This window comes from Schistocerca gregaria, chromosome 3 (assembly GCF_023897955.1).
Source record: "Schistocerca gregaria isolate iqSchGreg1 chromosome 3, iqSchGreg1.2, whole genome shotgun sequence".
In the NCBI taxonomy this organism is placed as follows: domain Eukaryota; kingdom Metazoa; phylum Arthropoda; class Insecta; order Orthoptera; family Acrididae; genus Schistocerca; species Schistocerca gregaria.
In genome coordinates this window covers 788,198,022-788,212,835 of record NC_064922.1, presented here as the reverse complement: position 1 = coordinate 788,212,835, position 14,814 = coordinate 788,198,022, and the positions used below count along the sequence as shown (strand labels likewise).

Below are 14,814 nucleotides of genomic sequence, written 5' to 3'. Positions count from 1 at the left end.
GTACGAGAATGGTGGAGATAAATTTCTTCGAAGAATTGTGACAGGTGATGAAACATGGCTCTATCGTTTTTCACCAGAGACAAAGAGGCAATCAATGGAGTGGCATATGCAAATTCACCGAAGAAAAAAAATTTTAAACCATACCTTCTGCTGGAAAAGTTATGGCTACAGTGTTTTTCGATTCCAAAGGACTCTTGCTTGTGGACATCATGCCAAGTGGAACCACCATAAATTCTTATGCATATATGACGACACTGAAGAAAGTTTAAGCTCGACTGAGTCGTGTTCGACCACATTGGCAAAAGCAGGATGTTTTGCTGTTGCACGACAATGCACGGTCACATGTCAGTCAAAAAACCGTGGAAGTGATCACAAAACTCGGATGGACAACACTGAAACACCCGCATTACAGTCCTGACCTGGCTCCATGTGATTATCATCTCTTTGGGAAACAGAAGGACTCTCTTCATGGAGCAAGGTTTGAAGATGATGACTCCCTTATGCACGTTGCCAAACAGTGGCTCCAACAGGTTGGTCCAGAATTTTACCGTGCGGGTATACAGGTGCTGGTTCCAAGATGGCGTAAAGCAGTTGAGAGGGATGGAAATTATCTAGAGAAGTGAAAATATTGTTCCTAAAGGATGTATCTACACACTGTAAAACTTTCAAACATGTAGAAAGGAAGATGGATTTTAAAAAAATAGTGTGTATTTCTTTTGGAGTGATCCTCGTTTTATATCAACAAAAGGCAATTGCAGTTAATCTCATGTACAAAAACTAACAAAACAATCTCTACCAGTATGGACAATGGCATGGTACAGACAAGATAAAGCGAAAAGCATTTTGGAGACGAACCGAGCGGGTGGTTAATGATATCGTAAAACATCACATTTTGCAAGAGAACGGTGAGCTTCGGTACAGAAAGGGATAAGGCCAGAACAGTACCTTATTCCTTTTAACTAAATAAGGCTGGGACCGAGGATAAGTGGCTGCATGTCATTAACAGGGCTAGGCTGTGATGCAGCAAGAGAAATGAAAGTGTATTCACCGCTAGCGAGATGGTGATTGACTGAAGCAATACTTGGTGATGCAGACGCGACACGGTGGTGAGATCCCCATTATGTAAAAGCATTTAGAGACTTAAAACCTCTATCTCTCTCTCTCGTCTCGCAGCAGACTGCACAAGTGTGTGGAAATAAGCGAAGGCGTTGAGAGTTTGCTTTCTGCAAAGTGAGGACGATATGCTTCACATATTATGGCGACAGGTAGCAAATCGGTAGTTAATTATTCCTGTGAGATTATGTGTACGCTTTGACCATTGAATATCAAAAGCTAAGATACTAACCTACCCTCACATTGAGCACATGAGAGTTTATTCTCAATAGTTCAAAAAGTAAATTTATTCTCCACCAACTTAGTGCATTGGCCTGGTACAACAACGAAGATTTAAATGAGCTGATGAGGATTTTTCATAATCATTCTTTCCTGTGATAAAAAATTTTCATGTGTGGAGATAACAACTTCAATAATCGTCATTTCAATATGTCTAAGGCTTAAATATTTTGTTACTGAGTGTCAAAAGTAATTGAACATGACTGTTGTTTATTACTTGACCCCTGAAAGGAACAGTTGATATGTAGAAAAAAAGGGAATAGCTGTTTTTTTTATTTCTAGAATAAACCCCAAACTTTCATTTTTATTAATTCACGCATTCTAGGTACGTGACAAAAGCATTTACAATGATTTTTGTTATGATCCGCACCTGATATTAGCTGCCTTACAGGGACAGTGTCATATTTATTTAGAATGTCTGTTTGACACACTGAGCTTGAGAAGACAGTTCAGATGTTTTGTCCATTTGCACGCTAAGTGGCAAGCTATGTTTGCATACATTAGTACAAGCTCTGTGCAGATAGAAAGGTTGGACGGACGACAACCGTAAGTCGTTTATCTGTATGCACACAAGATTACGAGAGACTGGGTCATTATGCCACAGTGAGCTGGCAAAGCTTCCTGTCAAAGATGTGTCCTAACACCAGACTTTGAGGAGATGGTGTTGGATCGTGGCTGACCACCTAGCACTATGCATCCATCATTATGCCCGTGAAATGTACATTTCTAAGGACACAAGTCAAGAGTACTGGTGGAACATTTATTACATCCCTATCATAATGAACGTGTGCAAACAACAGGACTAAAGGATATTCAGCCCTCTAGTCACTTCTGTCAATGGATTATCCGCAGCAGTGCTTTATTGCCGAACTTAGCACAATTTGTATTGTTCACAGAAGAGGCCTCATTCACCTGTGATGCTGTTTACAACAGCCACAACACCCACATCGGTGGCGACTAACAATGATTCTCTGTCAAAATATGAGCGGGCACTGTCCAAGATCACCTTCTAGGACCTTATTTGCTGCCTCTCCATCTGACTGGCCCATGTTACCTGGTGTATCCGCAAGATGTGCTGACACAGTTCTTGGAGACGGTTCCCTTGCTGTTCGTGAACGGATACGGTTTCAACACAACGGTGCACCAACCCACTTCGATATCAATGTCCACGAGCACCTAAACAAAACGGACTCTCGTCATTGTATTCAGATGGTTCAGATGGCTCTGAGCACTATGGGACTCAACTGCTGTGGTCATTAGTCCCCTAGAACTTAGAACTACTTAAACCTAACTAACCTAAGGACATCACACACATCCATGCCCGAGGCAGGATTCGAACCTGCGACCGTAGCAGTCGCACGGTTCCGGACTGCGCGCCTAGAACCGCGAGACCACCGCGGCCGGCCATTGTATTGGAAGGGGAAGTTCTGTCCCACAGTCAGCACGATCTCCATATCTCACAAGACCTTGAGGAGATGGTGTTGGATCGTGGCCGACCACCTAGCAGTATGCATCCGTTGTGTAGGAAACCTCTGTAAAAGCGGTTGAAGACCTGCTTGTTAGGGGCAGAGCTGCCTGTCTCCTGATACAACAAACAACAGGGATCTTTGAGACAGTGTGGCAGATCTCCATGCGCCGTTGCATTTCATTGAGACTGACGGTAATCACTTTTTAATAATTTCTGTGAGCTACATTGTTGTTAAATGATCAACACTGTTTATGTCCATAACACAATAACCGTGCCTATCTCAATATAATCAGTTGTGGATCCGATATCACCTCCTTCAATTTGACTCAAAAAGTGTGAAACACCCTGGCCCGCCGTTTGGCCAAGCGGTTCTAGGCGCTACAGTCTGGAACCGTGCGGCTGGTGCGGTCGCAGGTTCGAATCCTGCCTCGGTCATGGATGTGTGTGTCGTCCTTAGGTTAGTTAGGTTTAATTAGTTCTAAGTTCTAGGGGACTGATGAACTTAGAAGTTAAGTCCCATAGTGCTCAGAACCATTTTTTGTTGTTGTGAAACACCCTATGTTTGTGGTGGACTGTTCTAGCTGCCAGATAAACTAGTGTGTATCTTTAAGAGTATGGAGAACAACTTGGCATATGGCGCCTGCAGAAGGCGTGTTCCCTGGAGAGCTTACCTGGAGGGGGCGTGTTCCACGGCTGCTCCTCGGCTCTGGTGCACGTGGCGTAGATGGTGTAGCCTGCCACGGCCAGGCCTGCTGACAGGTAGAACACTGCGTCCCATCCTGATCGCGTCCTCTGTAGACATACAAGCAGAGGAGTTACCTCACCGAGCAGCTTCACATCTTGTTGAACAAGACATAAGGGTACTCTATGGATTAGCTTTACTGAAAGAACTACTGAATCTGCAAAACAACGAAAATTTGAACCGTAACAGAACTCAAATACGGATTTTCTACTTCTCCTGAAGAGATCCTTTAACCTTTACGGCATCTGAAGACGTCTCCAGCCCTGTATCAAGTTTTCATTGTAAATAATGTTTGCACCAACGATTTCACAACACAACTAACTTGGATACCAGAAGGATTTCTCGACTCAGAATGCTATTTATACGTTCACTCATTAAACAGTTCAAGCTTTATATAACAGCACACCACCAGTTGATATTTTTGGTGATTCTTGCAAGGCATTTCATTGAGTAGACAGGATACTCTCTTAGAACAAGCAAAGTTTTATGGAATTGATGGCTTTACACGCATCTAATTTGAATCACTTAACAAACAGAATGCAAAGAGTTGTGCTGAATAATGCAGACGATGTCGTAAAGGTAGAAAATTCTAGTGGCTCAGGAAAGAACAATCACGGAAAGAGTCCCATAGGGTCCAATTTTGGGTCCACTGCTATTCCTTATATAAGTGAATGACCTTCCACTTAAGTTTCAACAAGAAAAGCTGGTATTTTTTGGGGATGATACTAATGTTATAATAAATCCCATTTGAGAGAAATCAACAGAGTAGTTGGTAAAAGATATTTTCCAAAGAATTATTAAGTATTCTCTGCAAATGGGCTCTCCCCAAACTTGGATTAGAAAAAAACACACTATATTCACTTCTGTACAAGAAATAATGTCATACCAAAAACTGATTTCATACATGAGCAGCAGTCAGTAAATAGGTAGAATGCTCCACATTTTTGGGTGTAAATATTCATGAAAAATTGAACTGAAAGAAGGATATTACTAAGTTTCTCAAACAATTAAGAAAGTAAGAATAACATTTGGTGTTCACCTAGAGGCGTGTTCAAGGAGGTAGGCATTTCAGCTGAGTTGTCACAATACATATATTCGCTGCTGAAATTCGTCATAAATAATCCATCACAACTTGAGAAGAGCGGTAATACACATACCTAAAACATTAGATGGAAAAAAGGCCTTTTTTACCTATTGTTAAATCTGTCAGTGATCAGAAAGGAGTTCACTATGTAGCGACCAAAATGTTTTATCATTTGCCCAATAATATAAAACGCCTGACAGAGAGCGAAGCAAGCTTTAAATATTATTTAAAACCATTACTCGTGGACAATTCTATTCCATTTATCAATTTCTACATTAAAAAAATCGCAGCCAGGACTTAAAGTAATGTGTTCATTAATATTAACACCAATCATGTACACATATCCTGCGAATAGACTCGTTCCACATCATTCATAAAAAGAATCGTTCAAACAATCTAGGGACCATGCAATTAACTAACACAGTTTGTCCCATGGGATATGTGATAATAGCGCACCTGGGGGCATTTAGTCGTTGGAGGGCCGTGGATTATGATTCTACGTCAATGTATATACCACATCTCCCTCCTAAGAAACATAAGGCACGTTTTCTCTCGTATTTCAGCAGATACTTAGAATTTGATTTTTGCAGTGAGTAGCAGCCCAAAGAAATACTGCTCATCACCACTTTCATGTGATGTCTAGCGTAGAGGAAAGTTTCGATTTGTTTACCTTTGCAAGAAAAATAATTTTTAAAGCAGGATTTTACGTGCCCATTCGATAGAGTAGTCCCAAATCGGTCGATTGCTATATTCGTATGTACATGAAAGGAACGACGACGAGTTGTCCAGCAACGAACCGAATACCACCCTGACGCCCTATAACTGCTATTGCCATGCAGCTCTGTAACTTATCCGCTGCTGGATTATTGTTCAATCATGGTGTTTTAATGTACCTGTTAATACCCTAGCGATAAAAGGAAAATCGTAACTGACTAATTTGGGATGCTCTATCGCGTGGAAAGACAACGGCCATGCCGCAGTGGTAACACCTGTTTCCGTCAGATAATCGAAGTTAAGCGCTATAGGTCTCGGATAGCACTTGGATGGGTCACCATTCGGTCTACCGATCGCTGTTGGCAAGCGGGGTGCACTCAGCCCTTGTGAGGAAAACTGAGGAGCTACTTGACATAGGGGCTGACAACGGCGGACTGTACGGGGTGCTGACCACGTACTCCTCCATATCCGAATCCAATGACGCCTATAGGGTGGGGATGGCACGGAGGTCTGACTGTGCCGTTGGGCCTTTAATGCCTGTTGGGACGAGGTTTAGAATTTCTATCGAATGGAAACGTAAAATACCGCTTTAAAATGATGTTGTTGCAATGTGGTACCAACCGACACTTCAGGTCGACACTGGGCGTCGCATGGAAGAGCTGATAGGCAGTATTTATTTGGGATGATTCCAGCTACATATTGCAAAAAATAAATTTCAAACATCTGCCGAAACACCAGAGAAAATGTGCCTGACCCCTATTTGGAGGGACTTCCCATGTAATTACTGCTTGACGAAAAAACTGAAGGAGCCAGAAGACATTGGCAGATGTCAGTGTAGCTTTGTACACGCAGAGCTGCAATTGTGTGTGACAGGTAAAACTGCAATCAGACTGCATTAGGCTTTACTGTTGTTCTTATTTGGTGTTGTTACCACGCCTCGTACTGGGTGTGAACAGCGTCGGATGTTGAGTGATCACTGCGAACGACACGGAGATGCCGTGTACTCATGTGAAGCAGCGTTATCATCTCCTGACAGAGGGGCGGAATTGTGGGTCTCCATTTGTCCTGCTGGGCGAATGATGTCATATACAGATTTGTGTGCCGTTCGAATATTATAGAGGCCCGATGTTGCACTGCATGGCAACTTTAGGGCCGCAGTACTCGGCGTCAAGTTTCTGGTCGACGACGTCTGATCGCAGCAGGGTAATATTGGCCTATTGTGCAGCAAGAACATCGTAACTTCTTATCTATGCCTGTCATCCAAGGAAGAGTAACGGACTCCGTGCACCATTCTGTGTGATCCCACACCATTGGTCAGACACTAGGAGCAGCCAAGCTAGGGAGCTACCGTCCCATACACGGGTTGCCGTTAACATCACAACACAAAGAGCTGATATGCGGGGTGTTACAAAAAGGTACGGCCAAACTTTCAGGAAACATTCCTCACACACAAAGAAAGAAAAGATGTTATGAGGACATGTGTCTGGAAACGCTTACTTTCCATGTTAGAGCTCATTTTATTACTTCTCTTCAAATCGCATTAATCATGGAATGGAAACACACAGCAACACGTTGTAGAATTATTCTGCACATTATTGTGATCTTAAGTGGAAATTTTACCCATGAATTATGTGGTTATTTTGATGGGTTAATAACTCTTTTGTGTTTAAAGTCAGTGATAATAAACAGAGGGCACAACGTCATTTGCACTGATGGATGCTATAAGCAGAAGGAAAACACTTATTCAACTCTCGATCACTTTTTTGATGAATCGTTCATTATTTAAATGGTAGCTGTTTGAAGCCCATTTTCAGATGGATTATGCAAGTGTGTGTGTGTGTGTGTGTGTGTGTGTGTGTGTGTGTGTGTGCGTTTGTGTGTGTGTGTGTGTGTGTGTACGGCCATTTGTATTGAACACTGTGAGTGAGACTGTGCTTCACAGTCGTTTTCTGGGGTATAAGTTTCATATTTATTGTAGCGTAGCTCAGAGGCTCGGGGCTTAGCTTTCACTAGTTCCTTTTAGATCATACAAACCTACAATAGCAATGCAATGAATTAGATAACTGATTAATGCAAAACAATTACTTATACTTTTATTGCCGCCCGTGGTGGTCGAGCGGTTCTAGGCGCTTCAGTCTGGAACCGCGTGACCACTACGGTCGCAGGTTCCAATCTTGCCTCGGGCATGGATGTGTGTGATGTCTTTAGGTAAGTTAAGTTTAAGTAGTTCTAAGTTCTAGGGGTCTGATGACCTCAGATGTTAAGTCCGGTAGTGCTCGGAGCCACTTGAACCATTTGTACTTTTAAATTGAAAGGAAGGTCAGCGTTGGCCGTAGTATTGATGGTCTATTGATGTCAAAATGATTTTCAGTAGTGATCATCTTCAGTGCTGTGGTGTACCAATTAAACTCATAGGCACTGGTATCAAGTTATTATCAGTAACCAAACTACCATAATAACTGTGATCGTTTCTCAGTTTTGGTTACTCATAATAACTTGATACCAGTGCCTATGAGTTTAATTTATGCACCACAGCACTGAAGATGATCACTATGTAATTGAAAATCGATTTTAACGCTGAACTTCCTTTTAAATTGACATATATGGTCGTTGTGCACACAGCACTCCATGGAGGCGCCTATGAATTTGTACTTTTATTTACATTCCGACATCAGTCATTCGCCTTGAGTTGAAATTATCTCAAAATCAGCTAAATGGCAGCAATAACTGCAGGACTGGTGGCAGTGGAATCTCTAACGTCTGAGCATCGCTTACTGCGACAGATGCCATAACTCCTTACGTGATACTGAGGACTGCTTACTTTTAACGTATGTATCATCAAGCCATTAATGTTATATCCAGTGGAAGACAAGCCCGCTCTGCAGCGGGACAGCAAAATCGCTCGGAAGCATTGACAGTGCCACTTCAAGTTACGTACGTCGGCGTTCGTGAAGGCTCCGACGACGTAAGGGACTGCGATGCCCGTCAGGTTGGCGATGCTGTTGACGATGCCCGTCATGGTGCCCGAGTAGTTGGGCGAGGTCGTCTGCATGTTCATGTAGGGCCCCGCGCAGTAGGTGGACAGGCAGAAGCCGCTGATGGCCAGCATGGTCACGACCACGGCCGTGTCGTCCACCAGGGTCACCACGATCAGCGTGGCGGCCGGCACCAGGGTGTCTGCACACACACATACACATACACCATCCTTTACACCTTTCTAGTCACTCCGCAACAAAGAGAAAACAAAAACACACTCTACACTCACGTTCCTATGACAGTTTTCAACAGAAATGCATATATTCTCCCGATAATGATTTACTGATTGGCACAATGACAACTACTTCAGTAGGAAATTACCGGTTTCGGTCGTCAACGGCCAACCTCAGATCGTAAAACAGAAGCCATGTTTCACTCCCACCAGTACAAAAACCACGATGTGGTTTCTGCCGTGGTGGAAGTGAATCATGGCTTCCGTTTTATGACCTGAGGATGGCCTGTAAAGGCCGAAACCGAAAATTTTATATTGAAATTGTAGTGATTGTTTTGGATAATAAATTATTTTCAAAACAAGCAATCATACGCGTCTCCAGTACGAATAAAACGGCGTTCTTTCTAAAACACATATTGCCTAGTAATTATTTTAACCGATTGACTGTGGGTTATGGGTGACATGTATCTATCCCTAAATGGATAAGCCAGTGCATGGTGCTCATATAGGGTTTCAGCTTGCCTATACAATGGCTTCCAGGCGCAACAAAAATTTTATTTTCAATATGTCCTATAGTTACTGACCGAATGAAAAAATTTAAAATTCTGGCATAATCTTATTTATAGATTCTCCCGTTACTTCTTGGTAGAACAATTCAATATTTAAGTTTGAATAGCGAGTGCACTGTTTTTATTCTACTGATTTCTGCTTATTTCCTACAAATTTCCAGCTTATTGCACCACCTTAGGAAACAACTAACTAGCGTCTGAAGGGGACACTATTTCTTAGGTAACCAAACATTATAAGCAAAGATACAATCCTCTTGCTTAGAGTGTTGTGCATCAAACATGTTCCTTAGCGTTGAAATTACACTTAATCCAATGATAGATATTAACCACTATAAATAAGTAAACTACACAATATTACAGGTTGAATGGTTATAATGCTGAAGTTTGTTAGTTCTTGGAGTTGGCTGAAAAAGTGTCAAACTGACTACTCTGTATTTATGTTGTGAAACAAACATGTTTTTTAACATTGTAAATCATACTTTAGGCAATGGACAATATTATACAAAATAATAAAAATACACAATGTTATAGTATTACGGGCTATACTGCTATGATGCCGTAGTTCGTACGGTCGTGACTTTGGTTGAGAGCTGTCTAACTGAGCACTAGTAACTTATATTATCCAACAAGTTTTACTTTGTAAATTACGTTTTATACAATGAATAATATGAAACACAGTACATGGTTAAAATACACGTTATTACAGTCTTTCTATTCATATTGGTAAAGATTGTGGGAAAAATAAGGAATAGGAAATTCTATTGTGTTTTAATTTTGTGAAGGACTATGTGCCGTTTTGGCGGTCTGTGGGTATGCAGCTGGTTGATTGCAGCATGTGACACGTAAAAGCGGAGATGCGCATAGCTGTATTTGATCATTTAGGACCTCTCATACAAACTTCAAAATATAAACTGTAATACTCTAATAATCTGTATTCTAACCATGTACCGGTACTGTACTTTGTGTTATTCATTGCATAAAATGTAATTTACAATGTAAAACACGTTTGTTGCACAGTACAAGTTACTAGTGCTCAGCTACACAGTTCTCAACCAATGTCACGAGTTAACAAACTATGGCATCATAACAGTACAACCCGTAATACTGTAAGATTGTGTATTTTAATTATTTCGTATAATATAGTCCGTTGCCTAAAGTATAATTTACAACGTTAAAAAACATGTTCGTCGGACAACATAAAGAGTACTCAGTTTAACAGCACCTCAGTCAATTCCATGTAGTAACAAACTTCAGCATTATAAACATAGAATCCGTTGTATGATGTACTTTAATTATTTATTGTACTTAATACTGTCCATTTAATAAAGTGTAATTTCAGTGTTCAGAAACAAGTTCGATGCACAGCACTCTATGCAAGTGGACTATATCTTTGCTTATAATGTTTGGTTACTTAAGAAGTATTGTCCCTTCCAGACGCTATTCAGTCATTTCCTGAAAATAGTCCAATAATCCGAAAACTAGTCTGAAATGAACAAAGAGCAGTAGAACAAAAACAGTGTACTTGTTATTCAACCTTAAATCTAGATAGTGACTGATAGATGAATCTGAACCAAAGCGCCCATCATCCCGTACGAATCTCGTATGCCGCGGCCGCGACACTTAAATAATTTGCACGAAACAAGGGGCGGTGAGAGTGGCGCGGCCCGTCGGATCGTGAATTGCCTTCTCCACGTGTGGTGTACAAGACCACTCTCTGAGGCTCTCGACGACCACGTCCATCTACTATGACTACGGCTCTCGGCAAGGAACTCTCCTGCTCCTTCTCAATGTGAGCCCACTACTGTTCTGGTAGGTTCGGCGTCAATTATCTTGGAAGATTACGGAGACTGACTTCTCCAAACTGCTCTTTCCAGCAACTTGCAATGCCACCCTTTCCCAAAGATTTCGAGATCCAGCCTATCAAATGGCGTTCCGCCAAAAACCTAATTACATTGTATTCTCGATGTTTACGCTCAAGGTGTTAAGAGGCCCGTCTGCACTGCACAGAGGACTTGCCTGTGGAGGCGCCCCGTGGTTATTGCACAATATTGCGTCGTTACCGCACGGAACGCTCTACTTGCGTGGGTGGTCTATCGTTTGGAGAAACCTCTGTATCAATATTCGTCAACTGACAAGGACAGGGCGAGTTCACTGCACTCATCACGCAGGCGTATTCTTCCGCGAGCGTCACTCATTTTGTCATAGGCGCTCGCCGCACTCTGCCAAAGCCGCCCACGCCAAGACGAGCAGAAATTGTAAGGACCATACTTTTTCTCTCCGCTAACTACCAAGATGAAGTTAGGTTGTGCTTTTGAACTAAGGGAAATTAAAGGAAATCTTCTACAATCATCACCCACTCTCACGAATAACACACTATGTGATCAAAAGTAGTCGGACACCTGGCTGCAAATGACTTACAAGTTCGTGGATCCCCCTATCGGTAACGCTGGAAGTCAGTATGGTGTTGGCCCACCCTTAGCCTTGGTAACAACTTCCACTCTCGCAGGCATACGTTCAATCAGGTGCTGGAAGGTTTCCTGGGGAATTGCTGCACTGAGGAGAGATGTCGATGTCGGTCGGTGAGGCCTGGTAAGAATTCGGTGTTCCAAAACATCGCAAAGGTGTTCTATAGGATTCAGGTCAGGACTCTGTGCAGGCCAGTTCATTACAGCGACGTTATTGTCGTGTAACCACTTCGCCACAGGCCGTGCCTCATGAACAGGTGCTCGATCGTGTAGAAAGATGTAATCGCTATCCGCGAATTGCTCTTCAACAGTGCGAAGCAAAAAGGTGCTTAAAACATCAGTGTAGGCCTGGGCTGTAATAGTGCCACGCAAAACAAGAGGTGCAAACCCCCTCCATGAAAAACACGACCACACCATAACATCACCGCCTCCGAATTTTACTGTTGGCACTACAAACGCTGGCAGACGACGTTCACCGAGCATTTGCCATATCCGCACCATGACATCGGATCGCCACATTGTGTATCGTGATTCGTCACTCTACACAACGTTTCCCCCTGTTCAAACGTCCAGTGTTTACGCTTCTTACACCAAACGGGGCGTCGTTTGGTATTTACCGGCGTGATGTGTGGCATGTGAGCAGCCGCTCGACCATGAAATCCAAGTTTTCTCACCTCCCGCACAACTGTCAAAGTACTTGCAGTGGATCCTGATGCAGTTTGGGATTCCAATGTGATGGTCTGGATAGACATCTGCCTATTACACATTACGACCGTCTGCAGCTGCCGGCGGCATCTGTCAGTCAACATACGATGTCGGCCTGTACGCTTTTGTGCTTTACGTGTCCCTTCACGTTTCCACATCTCTATCAAATCGGAAACAGTGGACGTAGTAATGTTTAGGAGTGTGGAAATCTCGCGTACAGACGTATGACACAAGTGATACCCAATCACCTGTCCACGTTCGAAGTCCGTGAGTTCCGCGGAACGCCCCATTCTGCTTTCTCGCGAAGTCAAATAACTACTAAGTACCTGGCAGTAGATGGCAGCACAATGCACCTAATATGGAAAACATATGTTTTTAGGTGTGTCCGGATACTTTCGATCACATAATGTACCTCCCTTTTGCATTTACATCGGAATTTATTGATTAATTAGACTATCTTATGGATGGATTAAGTGTGCTGAGTAAAAAGGAGAACGAAACACGAAATGAAATGAAATGTCATGTGGCTAGGGCCTACAGTCAGGTAGGCTGGTCGCCTCGTGCAAATCTTCTAAGTTGACACCACTTCGGCGACTTGCGTCTCGATGAAGATAAGATGATGACGATTAGGACAACACAACACCCAATCCGTGATAGGAGAAAATCTCCGACCCAGCCGGGAATCGAAACCGGGCCCCTTGGTATAGCAGACCAACTCCTTGACCACTCAGCGATAGGGGCGGCCAATGAAACACGAGGGTGGCTATAGCCAGATGCGTTTCAGATTTGGGACACCAAAGTCATCGAAGAGGCGCGCACTTGAAAGGTTACACCGTATCTGGCGATTAAGCCACGCGAAATTATTATTAGTTACCGTCCTGGTACTTATGTTTCTCGTGTGATTGCCCTCTTTATGCATGTCTATTCATCTTCAACTGACTTATGTAGCATGGTATTCGTTATTGAATCTACAGCCTTAGTGACCTTCAAACTCTCCTCATCATTTCTCGGTACCTCAGTCTATTCTTCATCATTACTAAATTGTGATCTGAGTATGTATCTGCTCCTGAGTACGCCTTGCAATCTAATATCTGATTTTAAAATCTCTGTCTGAGTATGAGGTAATACAACCAGAATCTTCTCGTGTCTCCAGGCTAATTATATGTACACTTTCTCTTCTTATGATTTTTGAACAATGTATTGGCTGTTGCTAATTCAGATTTCTTGCAGAAATCGGTTATTCTTCCTTGTCTGTCGTTCCTTCTTCCAAGCCCATATTCTGTTTCATCTCTCTTTATATCCCGAAATACCTGCTCAATATCAACACATATTTTCTCTGTATCTTCATATTCTGTTTATGACAACGGTACATTTGCCTCACCTTTTTACTGTTGGCGTTGATTTGCTGTTGAACATGATGACAACAACCCTGTTACAGGACTGTACGCAGTTAAACACTCTCTGCCCTACCTTCCTATTCGTGACGAAATCTACTCCCTTTATATCATTTTTTGCTACTGTTGATACTACCCTATGTTCATTGTAATAGATATTTTTATCTTCTTTCCATTTAATTTCATCCACGCTCTACTGTATCGAGATTGATCCTTTCCATTTCCCTTTTCACATTTTGTAGTTATTCTACCACAATCAAACTCGTGACATTCCACGGTCTGACTGAGAGAATGTTACCCTTCCGTTGGTTATTCAGTCTTTTTCTCGTTGTTACTTCTCCTTGGCAGTCTCCTCCCGGAGATCAGAATAGAGGACGAATACGGAATATTTTGCCAATGAAAAAGTCAGCGTAGTACTCTTTCAGTAACATGTCATGTATGGCTACACATTCCGTGTGTGGATACACATTATTTCTCTTTACTTTAGTGGTTTCTATTTCCTTGTGCATACTCAAGCGGTTTATTGCTGATTCTTCAGCCTTTCAGGGCTAGTTTCCCCCTGCGAGGGCAATTGAAACTATGTTAGATCCTCCGCCCTTTTTGATGAGGCCGTTGGCAGAATGAGAGTACGTGTTTTTACTGTAAGTCTTCGGTGACCATTGGTGACTATTTTTATTCAAAATTTAAGGAATGGCTGAGTCCGAAAACAAGGACTCACAATGTTTTGATACTAATCAATGACGATACCATCGGTGTCTCCTTACACATCACTAAATAGTTCAAAAATGGTTCAAATGGCTCTGAGCACTATGGGACTTAACTGCTGAAGTCATCAGTCCCCTAGAACTTAGATATACTTAAACCTAACTAACCTAAGGACATCACACACATCCACGTCCGAGACAGGATTCGAACCTGCGACCGTAGTGGTCGCGCGGTTCCAAACTGTAGCGCCTAGAACCGCTCAGCCACACAGGCCGGCGGACGTGGTTGTAAATGTCTGCCAATTTATCGAGAAATAAACTGTGTGCTCCACTGAACAAAAATCCACATTGAAACGAGTGGCCAAAGCA

The 14,814-nt window shown here is 42.5% G+C and overlaps 1 protein-coding gene across 1 annotated transcript in view; it reads right to left on the bottom strand.

Annotated features, from left to right (window-relative positions):
* LOC126354241 (sialin-like) overlaps positions 1-14,814 on the bottom strand; it is a 65,751-nt gene that overhangs the window by 4,193 nt on the left and 46,744 nt on the right. The window contains exons 8-9 of the mRNA XM_050003743.1: positions 8,339-8,577; positions 3,532-3,652 (exon numbers count right to left, since the gene is read on the bottom strand). Of these exons, the coding sequence (XP_049859700.1) occupies positions 3,532-3,652; positions 8,339-8,577 (360 nt within the window). The remainder of the gene's footprint in view (positions 1-3,531; positions 3,653-8,338; positions 8,578-14,814) is intronic.